General features: G+C 40.9%; 1 protein-coding gene across 1 annotated transcript; it reads left to right on the forward strand.

Annotated features, from left to right (window-relative positions):
- The first annotated feature begins 1,737 nt into the window (after positions 1-1,737).
- ZNF367 (zinc finger protein 367) lies at positions 1,738-20,355 on the forward strand. The gene is made up of 5 exons (XM_057722960.1): positions 1,738-2,556; positions 13,328-13,478; positions 16,067-16,186; positions 17,212-17,350; positions 19,799-20,355. Exons 1-5 carry the CDS (start codon positions 2,143-2,145, stop codon positions 20,019-20,021), a joined length of 1,047 nt encoding a protein of 348 aa, XP_057578943.1. The 5' UTR covers positions 1,738-2,142; the 3' UTR covers positions 20,022-20,355.

The raw sequence follows: 20,355 nt of genomic DNA on the forward strand, positions 1-20,355 counted from the left end.
ACAGAATTGTTGAGAGCAGTTGAATGTAAGTGAAGCATCCATCCATGTTACTGTATACCAGTAGACATATGCTATTATTATGGTAGGCTTCCAGGAAATTGTAGCTACATACTATTTTATTTATTGCAAATATATTTTCACTTCTTTCAAGGTTCAAAAGATACAAAGAGTTATATGTTGCATCTTTGAAATCTTTCCATTTCTGTTTCCCAGCCACACAATTCCCCTCCTTGGGGTCAACTTATGTATCAGTTTCTTGTGTATCTTGCTAGAGATATTTTGTAAAAGCAAAAATGTATATTTTCCCCCATCTTTTTAAAGACGTGAATAAAATCATACTATTCCATGTTTTTTTTTAAATCACTTAAAAAATGTATCTTAGAAGCTGTTCATAAAAGTTAAGCTTGTTTTTAAACACTTGTGGCATAGGGTGTGTGTGTGTGTGTGTGTGTGTGTGTGTGTGTGTGTGTTGGGGACGGGGAGGGAGAGAGAGAATACTCAGCTATTTGCAGGCCTGTTCTAATTATCAGCCCTAACCCTTAAGTACCAAATATTCATTCGCTTATTCGAAAAATATCTGTTGAAGGTCTACCAGGTCAGGTTCGGCCCTGGAAATAAACCAAAGAACAAAACAAGACACAGTCACTTCTTTCACATTCTAGTGAATAAGAGGCTGGACATCCCATTTTGCCCCATCCCCTCCCGTGCCCACACTGGCCCTCGGTGGGTGACTGTCAGACTCCGGTGTTTCAGGATTTCTCTAGTGCGGGATGGGGTCACTGAGGCAGGGGCGTGCAGACAGAGTCTGAAATGACCCGAACCCTCCGGGGCACCCAAAGCTCCAAGCCCTTCCAGACGGGGGGTGAAGGGCCGGCCTCGGACTGGGTGAGGAACCACGGCGGGAGGGCGGGGAGTCCTCTGGCACCTTTGGGGCATTCGTCCCGGGTGCAAGAATGGACACACGCCTGCGTTCGTGTCCCCTCCGAGCCGCGAGCAGCACACGGGGACCTCACAGACGACTTCCTTAACCACCCCACTTTACACACATGGGAAACCGAGGCCCGGGGAGGCGGAGGCTGGCACTGATGCCCACCTCAGCCTTGGGGCGAGTCGGGGGCGCGGACAGGATCAACTCACAGCGAATCCAACAGCTGGGCAGAAGGGAACCATTAAGAAACGACGCATGTCTTCGTGTTTAAGGGAAACTGTAGTAAGGTGGCCTCGGTCCCCCTAGAGCGAGTGGCGGGAGCCAGGGACGGGGCGGGCGGCCCGGGCCCCAGCCCTTTAAATTCCCAGCCGCGCGGGAACCACAGCCCAACAGCCACAGACGGGTGGGGCCGGCAGACGCGCGGCCCCGCCGGCCAACGACCACCCCTGGCCCGCCCCCTCGCCCATACCTTTCCAATCAGCAGCTCTCTCGCCGCCCTCTCCTGCCCGCCGCCCCCGCGCGCCTGGTCCCCAGCTACCCGCGCAGAGGGACGGCAGGGGCGGGGCTCCCGGAGGGTGTGTCTGGGCTCCGGGGGCAGATGTCGCGCGCTCCCCGGGAGTTTCGAACGCTGTTGGCTCCTCAAGCAGAAAAAAATACAAGAGCGGCGGCCAATGGCGTGGCAGAAAGGACCCGCGCGCAGGTCCGGCTCCGCCCGGCTCTGGCTGGAAAGACGTCCAGGCCCGGCTATTGGCTTGCGCGTCCTGTCACTCGCCGCTGTGGCCAGCAGGCAGGGGCCTCGCGGTGATTGGTTCCGCCCAGGCGCGAAATGTAACGCGGGAAACACTGGAGCGGGGACCCTGGCGGCAGGTTGTTATTTTCGGGGGCTCGGCGTCGCGCGTCCTGCTTTCCTGTCATCGCAAGGCGAGCCGTCCGCCGCTTCCCGCCGCTGCAGCCCGCGTTGGGGAGCAACAAAGAGCGGAGGGCGGGCTTGACCCAGGGCCGGGGTCCGGCCTTGGCCGCCTGGTGCCGGCCGAACCGCTCTGCTCCTTCGCTGGCCGCCGCGCAGGAGGGTTCCAGGAAACGTCCGCCTGCCATGAGCTGGCGGGACTGAGAGCCGGCCACTCGGAGCAGCGCGGGCGGGCGGAGCAAAGGGCCAGACCCGGGCTCGGGGAGTGCGGCCCACGGCCGCCGGAGCTGCGGATCCGGGCCGGGCCATGATCCGGGGTGTGGAGGCGCCGATGGCGGACAACCCGCCGCAGCCGCCGCCCATCATCTTCTGCCAGGACTCCCCGAAGCGGGTGCTGGTGTCGGTCATCAGGACGACCCCGATCAAGCCCGCATGCGGCGGCGGAGGGGAGCCAGAGCCGCCGCCGCCGCTCATCCCCACCAGCCCCGGCTTCAGTGACTTCATGGTGTACCCGTGGCGCTGGGGCGAGAACGCGCACAACGTGACGCTCAGCCCCGGGGCTGCCGGGGGCGCCGCCTCGGCTGCCTTGCCCGCCGCTGCCGAGCACCCGGGGCTTCGGGGCCGGGGCGCACCCCCGCCCACCGCCTCGGCCGCCGCAGCCGCCGCCTCAGGAGGTGAGGACGAGGAGGAAGCGAGCAGCCCGGACAGCGGCCACCTCAAAGTAAGCGGCGCGGGCGGGCGGGGCGCGGGGCAGTCGGGGCCCGTTAACGGCGCGGCCCGGGAGCCGGCAGCGCCCGCGGACGCGGCGGGCGGGGCGGGGCCGAGTTTAAAACGCGAGGTTGCTCTGGCTGCGGCGGGGGCGGGGGCGGGTGACAGGACGCTGACGTCACTGCCGCGCGCCAAAAAACGAGCCCCCCCCGGGGGGGCGGGGCTGGGTTTCAGTCACGTGATACCGGCCGGGTGGGGCGGGGAGGCCCAGTAGACCAGAGGCCACCGGCCGGCAGGTGCAGTGGCCGGGAGCGCGGCCTGGGGTCGCGGAGGGAGACGGTCAACCCGCTCTGCCAGCCCTACGGCCCACCGCTGAGTCCTGTCTGGCGGGGGAGGGCGGAAAGGGGCCGCAGGCCTTGAACTGTTCCTCCTGGGTGCGGGAAGTGAGGGGGTTGCGCAGTTTCTGCTTCATCACAGTAGATTACCCCGACCCTGCTAAAGATGCCTTGCAGAGATGGCCGAAGGACAAGAAGGGACTTAAGGGACTCTTCTGCAGCGGGAGTTGAGCCCTCGCTGTCTTTCACGCATCCAACGTACAACTTTGCTAGGTTCTGAGAGCAGAGTGGAATGGGACGCAGCTGTCACCAACCTCGAATTACTTGGAGTCTCAGACTGTGTTCGAGCTGGAAAGGATTCAGACCTACAATTTATGGATCAGGCGATTGAGGCTTAGAGGGATTGGTGAAGGGAGCGCCCCAAGGTACACAGTTAGGTAGCGGGATAGTTGAGTTTCTGTGGCTCCTAGTCCTGAAGCGTGCGTCGGGGTTGCCTCCCTGCTGACACACGCTTACCTCTGTAGACTGTAAGCTCCAGGAGTGCCGAGACCATTGCTCTCTGCTTGACTGACTCAACTTTAATCCCATATACTCTGTAAATGCTGAATAAATGTGAGCAGTTAAGTATTTGTGTGATGAATGGTGCTAATACAAGGTTAACATTCAGGTTCTATTTGTTAAGTGGCTATATAGCTAAAGAGAAAACAAGTAAATCATCTTGTGGATAAGTACATCTATATTGGCAAATACTGTAAAAATTGAAACAAGTTTGGTCATCATTTTACACGCAGTAGCAAAAATGTCGAAACTCCGTGTTGAGCCCTGAGGAAATTGATACACTTTGTTACTGATGGCCTTGTTATTAAAGAACTGTAAAGTTATACAGCTATATGCCTTGACACACTTAAACTCTTGAAGCTGCACTTCAGTAAAAATTTGAAAGAAGTAGAAATATTTATATTAGTGCTGAGTAAATCTAATTTTGGATTATGCAAAAAGATTAATGTTATAGATAAGTGAAATCTATAGGGTTTTTAAGATTTTTTTGGCCTAAAACAGTTTTATCTTCACATAAACCTTTTAAAAAAAGTTCTTAATAATGCATGGGTTTGAATTTTATTTTCACTTTGTCTACCTCTTTTCAGAAGTAAAAACATAACAAGTTATGAAAAATGTGTAAAAGTGAAAAGGCTTTTATATATTTCACCTTTTTTCCTCGTCACAGTCTTTCATACTGTAACTGTTTTATAAAGTATCAGACAAATTGATTTTAACATGTCCTTTTATCAATGAAGCAATCCAAATATAGCTCCAAAAATTCATTCATTTAGTTTCTCCATCTTGAGGGGGAAAGGTCTGGAATATACTTTCATTTAAGGAAGTTACATAGTTTGATTTGTGGTAAGTACATTCTAGACTAAAGATTGAGAGTTCCAGCCTCCTTTGTTTTGCTTCTCTAAAGTACTTGTAATTCTTTTATCTCCATATACATCATAAGTGAATCATGCTGGCTGAGTTGGCTCACTTTTTGGGAAGATGGGAGACAAGTTTGTAATATAGTTGTTGGCAATAACATGCTTCTCTCTCAGTATGCGGATTAGAGGCAATAACAGCTGTGGGTTTGGGAACAACATTTGTGTTCATTTACTATTTGTTGCCACTGCTCCCAAGGGAGATGTTAACATCTGAGTCCTACACACCTGGTGTCAGCTTTCCTTGCTTTCTTGTTTGTTCTTGTGCAACACTGCCTCCCTGCCTGTGGGGAGAACATCCCCCTTCTACCAACTTATTTTGGCCCCTCATCACAAGATTGTTTAGCACTATTGAGATATAGTTAATAATATATTAGCACTCTCTCCTCCCAGGTTGTAGAGTTTTGGGAGGGAAGGGAGAAGGTCTTATTTTCCGGTGCCAAAGGATATTCCAAGCCTCCATATTTTGTGCCCTTTACTCACACTGCATTCATGAGGTTACTTCCACTGTGGCTTTCACGGTAGTCTGGCTTCTCTGCATATCCTAAGATACCATTTACCCTCACAACCTACCAGCTGCCTATCCTGTTTCTCCTTTCTATCATTGGTCACTTTAAACATCTAGACTGTACATAGCCTTACAAACAGCTGATTAGTACACAGTAGTTTTTGATCACCACCAGGTTTAAACATAATATGTTAACATGTTACATGAATATAGTAGCCACCATTTATTATTTATTGCCTTGCAGAGCAAACCACCAGACTCTGTGTTGATTATTTTGAATTCTTTAATTACCTTGTTTACCTGATGAAAAAGGATGAATTAGAGAAGTCCCCGAGATTAACATCATATAATAAGTGACTGGTTGGAATTTTTTAGAGCCCTTACTCTTAATCACCACATGACATTACTCCTGTGTTTATCGTGTGTGTTAACTTTAGGGGTTTATTTCTTTATCGTAAGAAGAGGCGTGTAGGGAATTCCCTGGTGGACCAATGGTTAGGACTCCATGCTTCCACTTCAGGGGGCATGGGTTTGATCCCTGTTCAGAGAAATAAGATCCTGCCAGGAGGCACAGCCAAAAAAAAAACAACAAAGATGCAAGTAGACTTTTGAAATAATACACACTATTCATAACTACCTCTACAGTATCTCTATTGAGATGCTTTATGAGAGTACACACAATACAATAGATAGATGCAGATTAAGACTTGTGAAGTGGTCAAGATAGAGTTAGGAAGCAGAAATGCGAGCCATAGGAAATTCGGATCTAAATCTGTTTGAAAAGGGAAATAAGATCTGTTTACAGTTGCTTATGAAAATGAGAAGGTACACATGCCTCCTTCTGAGAACTATTTTTCTTTTCCTTCCATGTTGTGTTATATGTTGTGTCTGCACACTTTATTTGAATTTTACTTTGTATAAAAATGTGTCAAGGACTTTTAGCTTTTTTAGTAATCACACGAATATCAAGTTTGAATATAACTTTTTCAAAAGCCTGCTTGAATGTGTATATTATTCTAAATGGCTTGAGAAATAACTCAAATTTTATTAAATAACTTTTTAAAGTTATTGACATTGAAAACAACATTTATCATGAACTATTTTAGAAAACACTTTCAAAATCACTATCTTCTGGAGGTACTAAGATTGTTTTAAAAATTAACCTTGCTGAAGTATGCAAACTTTTTTGGTGATTTATTCATTTTGCTTCTTTCTAGTAGCTTATTTTGCAGCAGTTGCCACATAATAGCAATAGGATGTCTTAGCATTTCTTTTTTCTTTTTTGCAAATCATCAAGCACTATTGGTAAGATTTGTCTCTTAAGCTACAGTCAATGATGAGTTAACACCACTGTTGTCAAAATGTACGCAGAAATATGCTTTTTTTTTATTGCTAAGGCTAAAATGAAAAGGGTTCTCTTTAAGTGACACTGCTTATTTTTATATATATGGTTAAAAAGATGCTCTTTATTCATTTATTTAGGGTATTAGATGATTATTTGCCTTGCTTAATTTTCTTAGCTGAAAGAATATACTCCGTGAATTCCTACCTGTGTATGGCTGAGATATTGCATTATGTTGCATTTTTCAGCTCTGTTTCTCACTTGGAAAATGTAAATATATGATGTGCAGAGGAAACAAGATCTTAGAGTTACTGGGAAGTAGCCAAATAGTTAACTTTTTAAACAAAAAATCTTCCTCCACTATTAAACATGCATGTTAATTTTTTTTTAACCAGAAACAGAGAAAATAGTAATGGATAATCTTAAAATTTTGATACAAAATAGTTTAGTATTTGATACTAAATCAGTTATTTCAAATTGTAATAGAGTCAACAATATGTTTTTATGTATTTAAAAAATATTAGGGAAATGATCCTTTCATGGCAGAGGAGTTGTATTACTAAGGTTTTTAATTAATCTTATTTCATGTTCCATTTTTTTCTTAACAGAACAAATTATCTGCTATTCTTATGGATCATAGATGCTGTGTTTGTTTTGCACTTTTAAAACTATTTAAAAGTTAATCATGATATGATCATAACCAGCAACAATTTATACAATTATTGTGGAGAATTGATAAGATCTTTATCCCATTAACAAATATTTATTAACAGTGTGCCTGAGTCAGTTATCTTAGGCTAAACCATGCTGCAGAATGCAACCTCAAAATCTCAGTCTCAACCTAAACAAAGCTCATGTTATGTATCCTGTGAGGGTTAACAGCAGGTGTGCTCTTCATCCTGTTCATTCTGGGACCCAGAAGGAACGTCCCCTGCCTGGAATATGTGCGTCTCGAGGCAGAGAGGAAAGAGAGATGGTAGAACCTTGTGATGGCTTTTAAAGCTTTTGTTTGGAAATCACACATGTAATTTGTATTTACGTTTTATTGGTCCAAAGCAAAGTCATATGGCCAGGTTGCCCTCATTAGGGCCCACAGTGAGGGAGGAGCAGTGAATACTTTAACAATATTATAATCTGCCACAGTGCTTTCTCACATTCTTTTTTCTTTTTTCACTTTTTTGCCAAAAAACATATAACATGTAATTTACCATCTTAACCATTTTAAAGTATTAACTGAACATTGTTGTAATAGAACTCCAAATCTTTTTATCCTGCAAAACTGAAACTATACCCATCTCAAGCTCCCTCTTTCTCCCTCTTATGGCTCCTGGCAACCACCATTCTGCTTTCTGTTTCTAAGAGTTTGACCATTTTAGAAACCTCATATAAGTGGAATCATGTAGTATTTGTCTTTTTGTGACTGCCTCATTTCACTTAGGATAATGTTCTTAATGTCCATCCATGTTGTAGCATATGGCAGAATTGCCTTCTTCTTTAAGGCTGAATAATTTTTCACTGTATATATCACATTTTCTTTATCCATTCATCTGTCAGTGGGCATTTAGGTTGCTTCCACCTCTTGGCTGTTGGGGAAATAGGTTTCAATATCTAAGAATTTTTTGGACATAATTTATCCTATATAATAACTCATCCATGTTGCGATTGAGCTTTTAAGGTGAAAGTTGATTGAAGGGAATTTTGCTGTGGTTTATTAGCAAGGTTTCAGGCTGATGTTTTTAAGCTTTAGGAAGTCTTTAGGTTTTTATATTGAAAGCAGTAAAAACATTTTCAGTTTGGATGTAGGTGTTTTTTATGGTTTTTTTTTTTTAATTTTTTTTTTCCTTCAGGCCTTACTGAGATAAAATTGACCCCAATTGTGGTTTTGATTTGCATTTCCCTAATGACTAATGGTGCTGACCATTTTTTCATGGGCTTGCTGGCCATATATGTAACTACTTTGGAGAAATGTCTTCAAGTCCATTACCCATTTTTTATTTGCTTTTTTCTTGTTGTGTTGTGAAAGTTCTTTATATATTCTGGATATTAAAACCTTATCAGATATATGATTTGCAGGTATTATATCCCATTCTGTAGGTTGTCTTTTCACTTTCTTGATAATGTCCTTTGATACAAATGTTTTTAATTAGAAGTCCAGTTTATCTGTTCTTTTGTTTCTTATCCTTTTGGTGCCACATCTAAGAATCCATTGCCAAATCCAAGGTTATGAATATTTATCCCTGTTTTCTTTTAAGAGTTTTAAAGTTTCAAAGCTTAAAGTTTTCAAAGCTTAAAGTTTCAAAGTTTTAAAGTTTAAAGATTTAAAGCCCTGACATTTTGATGTATGATGCATTTTGAGTTGATTTTTAACATATTGTGTGAGGTACAACTTCATTTTTTGCATGAAGAAATCCAGTTATCTGAGAACTATTTGTTGAAGAGCTATTCTTTCCCCCATTGAGTGTTCTTAGCACCCTCGTTGAAAATCAATTGGCCATAGAATAAAGGTTTATTTCTTGATTCTCATTTTGTTTCATTGGCCTATGTCTTTCCTTACGCCAGTATCACACTGTCTTAATTTCCATTGTTTTGCAGTAAGTTTTGTAACAGGGAGGTGTGAGTTGTGCTTTGTTCTTTTAAAATATTGTTTTCCCTACTTGGAGCCTCTTGCAATTCCGTGAGTAAAGGATTGCTTTTTCCATTTCTGCAAAAAAGGCCTTTGGGATTTTAATAGGGATTGCACTGAATCTGTATATCACTTTTGGTACCTTATATTAAGGCTTCTAATCCTAGAAATGTATACCATAAGTTTTGATATGTTGTGTTTTTTATTTTCATTCATGTCAAAGTTTCCTGTGTGATTTCTTCTTTGACTCATTGGCTGTTTAAAACTGTTGCTTAATTTCCATGTATTTGTGAATGTTCCAGTTTTTTTTCTGTTTTATAGCTATATTGATTTATAGCTTCATTCCATGTATGTCAGAGAAGATGCTTTGGATGATTTCAATATTTTAAAATTTATTGATACTTGCTTTGGGCCCCAAATATGGTCTCTCTTGGGAAATGTTCCATGTACAGTTGAGAAAAATGGATATTTTGCTGTTTTTGTGTGGAATATTCTGCATATGTCTTGTTAGGTGTACTTGGTGTATAGTGTTGTTCAAGTCTTTTGTATATTTGTTGAGCTGTCTAGTTGTCCTTATCCATTAATTGAAAGTGAAAGTCTCCAGCTATTTTTGAACTGTCTCTTTCTATTTTCAATTCTGCCAAGTTTTGCTTCATACATCTTGGGAGCTCTGTTGTTAGGTGTGCATGTGTTTATAATTGTCATCTCTTTTTCCATCCTTTCACTTTTAATCTATTTGTTTTTGGCTCTAAAGTGAGTTTCTTGTAGACAGCATATAACTGGTTCATTAAAAAAAAAATCCATTCTGCCAATCTCTGCTTTTTATTTGCAGAATTTAATCTATTTACATTTAAAGTAATTACTTATATGGAGGAACTTCTCCCATTTTATTTGTTTTCTATATGTGTTATACCTATTTTGTTTATCAGTTCCTCCATTACTGCCTTCTTTTTTTTTTTGTAGTGTACCATTTTCTTTCCTTTCTAGTTTCCTTTTCTGGTTTTCCTTTCTTTCTTTCTTTCTTCCTTCCTTCCTTCCTTCCTTTCTTTCTTCCTTTCTCTCTCTCTCTCTCTCTTTCTCTCTCTCTCTCTTTCTCTCTCTCTTTCTCTCTTTCTTTCTTTCTTGTAGATACCCTGGGGATTATAATTAACTTCTTAAAAATGTAAAACAACTATTCTGAACTAATGTCACTTTAGCACCAATAGGATACAGAAGTTCTGCTCCCATACATTTCTATCCCTCTCCCTTTTTGTTATTGTTGTCACAATTACATCTTATATTTTGTTCCCATTGACAAAGATTATTTTTTAATACACTTGGCATTTGTCTTTTATATAGGAAAGAAAAGAGGAGTTATAAGCCCAAAATATAATACTTCTGGCTTATGTAGTTACCTGGTGTTGTTTATTTCTTTGTGTGGCTTTGAGTTGTTGTCCATTGTCCTTTCACTTCTGTCTGAAGTGAAAGGACAGGATTTATGGTAGGGCAGGTCTACTAGCAATGAACTCTCTTAGCTTTTGTCTGGGAATGCTTAATTTCTTCATTTTTGAATGATAGTTTTGTTGAATATAAGATTATTGTTTGATTTTTTTTTTCCTTTCAGCACTTTAAACATGTCATCCCACTGATTTGTATAGTTTCTCCTGAGAAATCAGCTGTTAATCATATTGAGGACCCATATGCATGGTAAACTGCTTCTTTCTTGCTGCTTTCAAGAGTCTCTCTCTGTCTTTGTCTTTTGATAGTTTATGTCTCCATGTGTATTTCTCTTTGTGTTTATTCTTCTTGAAGTTGATTGAGCTTCTTGGGTGTTTAGACTTTTGTCTTATCAAATGTGGGAAGTTTGCAGCCATTATTTCTTCAAATATTCTTTCTGCCCTTTTCTCTCTTGCTTTCTGGATCTCCAGTTGTGTGCGTGTGGGTATGCCTGATGCTACGGTGTCCCCCAGAACTTGTGTGTTGAGATCCTGACCCCTAAAGATGATGGTGTTAGGAGGTGGGGCCTTTGGGAGGTTCTTAGGTCATGAGGGTGGAACCCTCATGAACAGAATTAGTGCCGTTATGAAAGAGGCCCTGGAGAGCTCTCTTGCCCCTTCTGCCATGTGAGGACATAGCAAGAAGGTTAAGAACTAGGAAGTAGTCCCTCAACTGACCATGTCAAAACCTTGATCTTGGACTTTACGACCACAGAACTGTGAGAAATAAACTTCTGCTGTTTATAAGTTGCCCAGTCTGTAGTATTTTGTTTTAGCAGCCCAAATGGACCCATAAGACACTTGATGTCCTACTGGTATTTTAGGCCCTGTTCATTCTTTTTTTTTTTTTTTAAATTTATTTTATTTTTGGCTGCACTGGGTCTTCATTGCTGTGCACAGGGCTTTCTCTGTTTGCGGAGAGCAGGGGCTGCTCTTCATTGTAGTGCACGGGCTTCTCATTGCAGTGGCTTCTCTTGTTGCGGAGCATAGGCTCTGGGCATGACGGCTTCAATAGTTGTGGCACGTAGGCTCAGTAGTTGTGGCTTGCGGGCTTTAGAGTGCAGGCTCAGGGTTGTGGCAGACAGGCTTAGTTGCTCCAAGGCATGTGGGATCTTCCTGGACAGGGCTCAAACCTGTGTCCCCTGCATTGGCAGGAGGATTCTTAACCACTGCACCACCAGGGGAGCCCCTTTTTCATTCTTTTCTCTTTCTGTTCCTCAGACTGGATGATTTCAGTTGACCTATCTTTAAATTTGCTGATTCTTTCCTCCTGCCAGTTCAAATCTGCCATTAAGACTCTGAAGTGAATTTTTTTCATTTCGGTTACTGTATTTTTTAGTTTTAGAATTTCTATTGAGAATTGACATTCTCTGTTTGTTGAAACTGTTCATGTGGTTTTCTTTTGTTTTTCATCCATGGTTTCCACTACCTCTTTCAGCATATTTAAGACAGTTTACTTAACATCTTTGTCTAGTAAGTCCAATGTCTGCTTCCTCATAGGAGAAATTAACTCCTATGTATGGGCCATATTTTTGTTTCTTTACATGGTTTGTGATATTTTGTTGAAAGCTGGGTGTTTTGAATATTATAAAGTAGTAACTGGAAATCAGATTCTCCTCTCTGTTTGTTTTAGTTGTGTGCTGTGGTTTGTAGTTGTTTGGTGACTTTTCTAAACTATTTTTGTAAACCCTATTCTTTATTGTGTTTGTTCTCTAAAGCCTGTTTCTTTAGCTTGTGGTCAGCTCATTTTGAGAAAGGCCTTGAATGCCTGAAGCAAAAAAAAAAAAAAAAGAAGAAGAAAAGAAATGAAAGGGGGAAAACCCCCTTCTAACTTTGCATCCTGTGCTGTAGCTCTCCTTCTATACTTAGCCAGACGGTTTACAACTCTGTCTCAGCCTTCATTTCTTGCTTGTTCTGAGCCTAAAGATCAGGCAGAGGTGAAAGCTTAGGTTCTTTTCAGGTCTTTTCTGAGTTATGTTTCCTGCGCTGGGCAAGTGTGTGACTTCCTAAATTCCTCTCTTTAGGAAATGTGGGAACTTTTCAATACCCAAATTTCTCAAAGAAATTCTCTCCCTAGCTTTTCCTCCCAGGCTTTGGTGCGTCTGTGTCCTTAGCTGAAATCGTTTCCTCCAGGTGGCAGCAAGTTGTTACTGGCTTTACAAGGTTTTTGGGAGATGCCCTCTGTGTAGCCATTTTTCTGCCCAGAGGGAGTTCTGAGTTAAGCAACACAAAGATAAGGATCTTGTGTCAGACCTTCAGGTAGCCCCCAGGCTGGGCAAAACAAACACACACAATTCTTTCAGAATAAAGTCTTCTCTGTTCTCTCTTGAACCTGGGACTAGGTTCCTACACTGAGAATGAAGGCAGTAATCTTCAAAGATCACTGCCCAGAGGCGTGAGGCAAGAGCTGAAAAAGCACTGCAAAACTTTCCTACTGTTTTATGTCGCTTGTTTCTTGATTCATTGTTTGCTGAGTTGCTGTCAATTTCTGATCGTTTTCTGGAGTTGTAGCAAAGCTGATTCAGACAGGTTTTGCTCCACTTTTCAGTGATCTGTGGAGGGGTGGGCCCTTGGAACTACCTACTTTGTTATTTCACTGATGTCACTCAAGAAACATTTCAAAAAATCATTTGCAGGTATACCTTTGAGATGTTGTGGGTTCAGTCCCAGACTGCTGCACTTAAGCCAGTGTTGCAATAGAGCAAGTCACATGAGTTTTTTGGTTTCCCAGTGAGTAAAAAGTTATGTTTACACATACTGTAGTCTCTTAAGTGTACAATAGCATTATGTCTAAAAAAATGATGTACATACCTTAATTAAAAAACACTTTATTTCTAAGTAATGCTAACCACCATCTGACAACACAGGGTTGCCACAAACCTTCAGTTTGTAAAAAAAAAACAAAAACGCAGTATCTGCAGAATGCAATAAGTAAAGCATAATAAACATGGTATGCTTGTATTATGATATTTTGTTTTAATGAGTGGAGCCCAAGAAATTATATTAATGTTTATACAAATTGTTAACAGGATGGAATCCGACGTGGTAGACCCAGAGCAGATACTGTACGGGATTTAATAAATGAAGGAGAGCATTCGTCCAGCAGAATCCGTTGTAACATCTGTAATAGGGTATTCCCACGGGAAAAATCGCTCCAGGCTCACAAAAGGACTCATACAGGTAAGTTGAGCAAATTTTAAGAGAATACCAAACGTGATACTTAGCTGAAAGCTGATTTGATGTTTGGGCCTATAAATCAATTTTTAGTTACCTTACATTTCCTTATTGTAAAGTTTTAAAAACAGGCACTGTGTAGTCAGCTTCTCTTTTGGTGGGGAGGGATAGTTTTCTGAACATTGATACCATGTGACTTCTAAAGTTATCATGGTAATTAACGTAGTTGTCATAGGAATGTTATTGCTAAATTTGGTTCTATCCTTATATAAATCTGAATTTTACTTGATATGCCCTTAAGTTGTCTGTATAACTGTTAAAACTGATTTGTAGGCCAAATCCAAAATCAGTAATAGTCAAGTTTTTAATGGAATTTCTAGAGTCCTCAGGGTATTTGACCTATTAAATCTAAGGTGAAGCATAATTTTTCAGAATTAAGTGTATTGGAGGTAGCTATCCCAAGACTATCATATATCTTTATTTGTGTAGAGGTTATACTTGCATTTAAAATACTGTAAAAATGCCATATAGAGAGCAAAAAGATAATATAAAGAGGGTCTTGTTCTTTCCATAGAGAAAGTTGGTCCCAGAAAGAGCTTTATGGTTCTAACAATAATATCAAATAATATACAGATGAGGAAACTGAGGCACAAAAACACCCAGTTACCACTGACTTACAGCTTCTCATACCCTTAAGTCTAAAATTACACTGGCGAATATAGTAGCACATGTCGCTCTTGAGCACTTGAAATGTGGCTAGTCTAAACTGAGATGAGCAGTATGTGTAAAATATACTTACTATGAAAAAAAGAGTAAACGATGTCCTTAATAATTTTTGATAATGATTACAAATTGAAATGGTAAAATTTTAGATATATTGGGTTAAATATAGTGCCAATTTTACCTGTTTCTTTTTACTTTGTTACTGTGGCTGCTAGGAGGGTTCTCACTCTTTCTCTTAGTCAGTCCTGGTCTAGAACTTGGGGCTTTTAACCCTTAGTCCCCTATTTGTTCCACTATGTTTATGGTCATCACCTGTTCCTTTTTCTTTTTTTTCTTTCAGTTTTTTAAAATATATATTTTAATGATATGCTAGAATATAGTTTTCTTAGCTAAATCTCTGAAAAAGGGTAAAATTTTAATTTTGAATCATTAAAAACTAAGGTGACTAAGAGCTTTTGACTTTAGGTATCATTCAATAAAACTATTATTTAATGAATATCTGATTTTGAGAATTTTTGTATTTTTTTCAATCTACTTAGTCTGAAATAACCCCAAATAGCTGGTTCACAGCTGTAGAGTACATGTTGCCAGTGTGGAATCAGTTGCCAAGATTCAAGACCATGTGGCATAATAAAAAGGTGCCTGAGTCCCAGTCCTGATCTACTGCTAACTCACTGTGTATCACCCAGTACTTCCAGGCCTACTGCACTGTATGCCGGGGAACTGAGCCCAAGAGCTTCATGCTGTAGTTAAGCTCTAATAGTATACGCTCTGTAAAAAGCTTTTCTCTTACTTTATTCTGTGTTTATTAACTTGTGTCCAACTGTCACATTCATTTAGTACATTTCTAAGTAATGAGAAACTTAGGGAAGACTCATTACTATTCTTTGAGTCATATTGGAAGAACCAGTGTATAATTGTGGACCAAAGAATGTTTATTCAAGAAATAAGAAGTTTAATTATGATTGAACAACAACCTTTTTGAGCATTTTCTTTAGCCTAGCACTGTGTTGTGCATAGGAATTGAAATTGAGTTACAAGGTGATATGCATCTTTGTTTAAGGAGAGTAAGTACCATGATACATAAACAACATAGGATACTAAGTTAGTGAAGGGATATGTAGCTTAATTATTTGGAGGTGGGAGTTGGGGGGGTAGGAGGCGTTTCACTGAGAGCCTACAGGATTGGGAAGATTTGAATGGGCAGAAAAGATAGGGATTTCAAGGAGTAGAAGATAGGGAACTGCCTCATGGCTGGAATGAATCTCCAGGAGGGAAATGAAGATGAACCCTGCTCCCTAACCTAGTAGCTATAGTGCAGGTATTAGAGGACCATTTACAATTCAGCAGGTAATTTTCAGCTGTTCAATGAGTATAGTAGGGTTTGGGGTAATTTTAGAGGGTAGTTGGTTGAAAAAAGCAAGTGTTCTCTGCCAGCTACTCCGGAAGTGCTGTGCAGGTCAGAGACTAGAGGCCTGCCGGGGTTCATTCTAGGTGGGAGGGGCTCCCAGTCTGACCAGAGGAGGCAGCAGTGGGCAGGCGGGAGTGGGAGACACGGTAAAGAATGGGCAAGAGCTGGCACTTTGGATTGTGGGGGGAAAATACAGGATAAGCTGACGGTGATAACTTCAAGGATTTGAACCTGGGTACCTAAAAGCTCAAGGCCTAAAGAAAATACTGTGCTTCCTAGTGGGTAGCTGCTTCCTGTCATCGAAGTGTGCCCTTAGTGCTTCCACTTGCAGCTCTGTAGAGGCTGGGACATGTTTTTGTTGTTTGGTGTCATAACTTATATAAAGGTTGACTCTCTCTTCCTGTCCCTTCCCTTCTCACCTTATTGTCTCAGAAATAATATATAACATCTGTCTACTTAGGTGAGAGACCCTATCTGTGTGACTATCCAGACTGTGGAAAAGCCTTTGTTCAAAGTGGACAGCTCAAAACCCATCAGCGTCTTCACACCGGAGAAAAACCTTTTGTTTGTTCAGAAAATGGTATGATGTTAGGAGTTAACTTTATGGAATAGCTAGTTGTGACTTAAAAGTTAAAATATCTTTTGCTTGAATTTTGGGGAAGTGAGATTTTTGATAAGGATTTTATCAAACTTCATAAGTTTTCTTCCTTGCTAATTGTTATCCATGCTCGATTTCTGGGAAATGATTGATTTTTAAATAAAGTATTCTTTCTAGGTGAAAATCTTACAGGGCAATTAAAAACGCTTTATCCAATTGTAGGCAGTAGAAAAATCTATAAAAGTAAATACAACCTTAGAGTAGGCTTTTACTTTGTTTTAAACTTTTTAACTGTTAAACTGAAAGAAGCACGTTATTGTCTAAATTTTCAGTATAGGAGGGGTGGGGGTGGGGTGGATTTTACCAGCGCAGTATTGCTACTGTTGGTAATTTCTTAACACTTTTCTTAAGTGTTTTCTTACTCTTTTATCACAGTTTCTTAAGCTGTTTTTCTTATGTACATTTTTACACAGTTATACTTGTAATTCAATACAGTTTTGTTCTATTGCTCCATGGTTTTCTTGATTATTGTTGGTTGCTACAAATGTAGCAGAGTGAATTTGCTTCAGCATATGCACAATGATTGCCTCAGTGTTAGATATTCAATATGTAATTTGTTTTTAAAATTTGCTTGTTACCAACAAACACAAGGAGCATGTTTTCCTACTTAAAGCTTTGTTTACCTTTTGGGATTTTTTTTTACAACAGATTTCAAGAATGAAATTCCTGGGTCAGAGATTTTGAACATTTTTATGACGTGTGCTAATAAGTCACTTTCCAGTGGGGTTGAATGCATTTACATTGCAATGACCAAGAGGTGAAAGAACTGTCTTCACATTCCTCTCAGTGGCATTGATAATAAAAGCCTAGGGTTATTTTTTTTTCTCAAGTTATGAGATAAATCTCATCATCTTAATTTACTTTTCTTGGATACCAGTGAAACCGAATGTTTTCCATGTCTGCTGGATGTCCAGATTCTGATAAGTGTTTCCTTCTGTGTTTTGAAGGCTGCCTGAGCAGATTCACCCATGCAAACCGCCACTGTCCGAAGCACCCTTATGCCAGGCTGAAGCGAGAAGAGCCCACAGATGCTCTCAGTAAACCCCAGGCTGTGGACAACCAGGCTGCCGCCGAATGGCTGGCAAAGTAAGGCTCTCCTTGGAGTCTACTGCAGAACACTGCCCAGTGTGTGGGTTGAAGTTGGGGACTTTGACAGTTCTTTCAGTTTAAATAAGTTGCTTTTATATACATTTTATAAAATAACTTGAAATGGCACTTCATTTCCTTAAACCACAGAATTGTTAGGAGTTTTATTTGAATCTGTGTGATAGAAAACTACTATATGATATTAATTAGTCTGGGTGTTCAGACCACAATTTATTTTAAAACAAGAGTTCGCCCCATTTGGAAAGAATGTTTTTTATGTATTATATTTCATTTGTCATTAGTTGAACCCCTCTTCATTTTCTTTATAGTGAATTTAGCTATGTGCTGATTATTAGAGGGATAGAGACTAGAGGTTCTTCTAAAGTAAAATTCTGAAAAGCACCCAGTTCGATTTTTTTTAATGGCGACAAGGGGACCAGTATAAAAACACTTCTCTAAGGATGTTCTGATTGGAGTCATCTATCACACACACACCAGCAGCAGCTGATAGTGCCACTTCCTACCTTCCCTGGCTGCTTCGGCGCTGAGGACCAAGTCCAGAATCCCTACTTGTGTTGCTGTTGGCTCCGCCTCCCTCTGGCAACACAGACATCTCCAGCCACCTGGGCCCCTTGTCTCTCAACACCACCACTGCTGCTGTTTCCAGGCCTTTGTGCTCACGTCCCACTTCATGGAGCCACTCTGCTCATTCTTCATTTCTTACTTAGGTTAAACTTCAGGAAGTTCTTCCCTAACCTGCCCCCCAACCACCAAAACAAACAAGGTTAAATCCACTTAATAGATGCTTTTATAACACATTGTATTTTCCCTCTCAAAACCTCCATCACACATTTATTTATTTGTTCAGTGGCTGTCTTCCCTGCTGGATCGTAAATTCCACAAGGGCAGGGAATATGTTTGTCTCGAGTACTGCATCACTTCTTTCCTCCCTCTTCCTCCTGGCTGGCCCGCACTGCCCCATTATATCTAATTTTGCCCAAGCTAAAAACTTATTAGTCATCTTTGTCTTTATCTTCTTCTCCCATCTACTCAGTGACCTCAGTCCATTCTCTGTGCTGCTGTTAGAGGAGTCTTTCTAAAATGCTAATATGACACTCGGTATGACGTCTCAGCCCTTTATCATAGCATTCAAAGCCCTTGCCCTTTGTGACCCAGTCCTTGCTGACCTTGCTAAACTTTTATTTTGCTATTTTCCCTTTTTAGTTGTCCTTCAAGTCCTATTGAACTGTTTGCATTTCTTTTTTTATAATTCTGAGTATTTCCAAAACTACTCTAGTTTGAGTAGTTCGGATTTCCTGAAATCTGGTAGTTGTATTTTTTTTGTATGTAATTTTCAAAACAGCTTTATTGAGGTATAATTGGCACACAATAAATTGTACATATTTAAAGTGTATAATTTGATACATTTTGACACATGTAGACACCTGCGAAGCTGTCACCAAAATCAAGATAGTGAACATACCCATCACTTTCACAGGTTTCCGCATGTCTCTTTGTAATCCATCGTCACTGCATCTCCCTGCCCTCCTCCACTCCAAACAACACTGATCTGCTTTCTGTCACTACAGTTAGTTCACATTTTCTAGAGTTTTATACAAATGGAATTATACAGTATGTACTCCTTTGGCTTCTTTCAGTTAGCATCATTATTTGGAGTCATCATGTTGAGTGTATCAGTTCATTCTTTTTTATTGTTGTGCAGTATCTGTTGTTTGGATGCACCTCTACTTATTCATTCACCTCTTGATGGGCCTTTATGTTGTTTTTGGCTATTACAAATAAAGCTACTATGAACATGAATATATAAGTCTTTGAATGGACGTTTTTGTAGGTAACGGTTCTATCATTTAAATATGCCTTTCTTTGGTTATCAAAAAAGGTGGAACATTTGCATTTTGTCTTGTGAATTATCAGTTGGCTATGTAGTAGAATAATGATGGTGCTCTTAAATTCTTGACTTGAATAAGCTCTATGTGTTACACATATTAATCCATTTGTCCTATTTTGTGGTTTTAAACTTTCTCATAGTTAGCTCTGTCAGAAGCCATCATCCCTCTGTGGATAGAATTAATAGGTTTCTAATGATTATTCTACTACTTCTATATTTTACTCTAGTCCATTTCATATATGATCTTTAAGGCAGCTATAGTTTAATGACAAAAAACACGTTGACTAGAGAATTGAGTATGAGACCCAGAACTGCCACTTGTTGATTTCGGAATTCTTCAACTTCTTGACCTTGAATTTTTTCCTCTGTTATGGAAATATATGTAATGCATTTGAAAACACATTATAACTTTATAAACTGAAACACATAAAAAATACAGTTGTGAAGGACCCTCACCCCATTTTTTTTTCTTTAAAGAAAAGTGAACATTTGAGAATGTTATGTATACTGTATAAGTAATGTGGATGCATTTCACATAGGTACTGGGAAACACGAGAGCAGCGTACTCCCACCTTGAAAGGAAAGCTGGTTCAGAAGGCGGATCAGGAGCAGCAGGACCCTCTGGAGTACCTTCAGTCGGACGAGGAAGACGATGAGAAGAGCGGTGCCCAGCGGCGGCTGCAGGAGCAGCGAGAGCGCCTGCACGGAGCCCTCGCTCTCATCGAGCTCGCGAACTTGACGGGAGCGCCACTCCGCCAGTAGCCCGAACACTGACTCTTCCACTGTACAAAAGTACTGCCCAGCGTACTTAAAAAGTAGATCCTTGGGCATAAGCTAAGCACCTTATTTGCTTATCATAGGCTGCTATTCTGTAGAAATTTATGAAGAATGTCATTGCCCCAGAATATGGGGTGAGAGAGAATTGCACTTTTTTTATATGGTAATGGATTTGTTGTAAAGTTTAAAATATTTTGTAAATACGGGACTTCTAGTACAGGGTAGAAAACTACATATTGTGGGAAGCTAGATTTTGCAAGTTTAATGCATTCATTGGAAGCAGTTCTCACAGGAAGCACTTTCTGAATAAGACACTTGT

The sequence above is a fragment of the Hippopotamus amphibius genome, chromosome 2 (assembly GCF_030028045.1).
Source record: "Hippopotamus amphibius kiboko isolate mHipAmp2 chromosome 2, mHipAmp2.hap2, whole genome shotgun sequence".
In the NCBI taxonomy this organism is placed as follows: Eukaryota; Metazoa; Chordata; class Mammalia; order Artiodactyla; family Hippopotamidae; genus Hippopotamus; species Hippopotamus amphibius.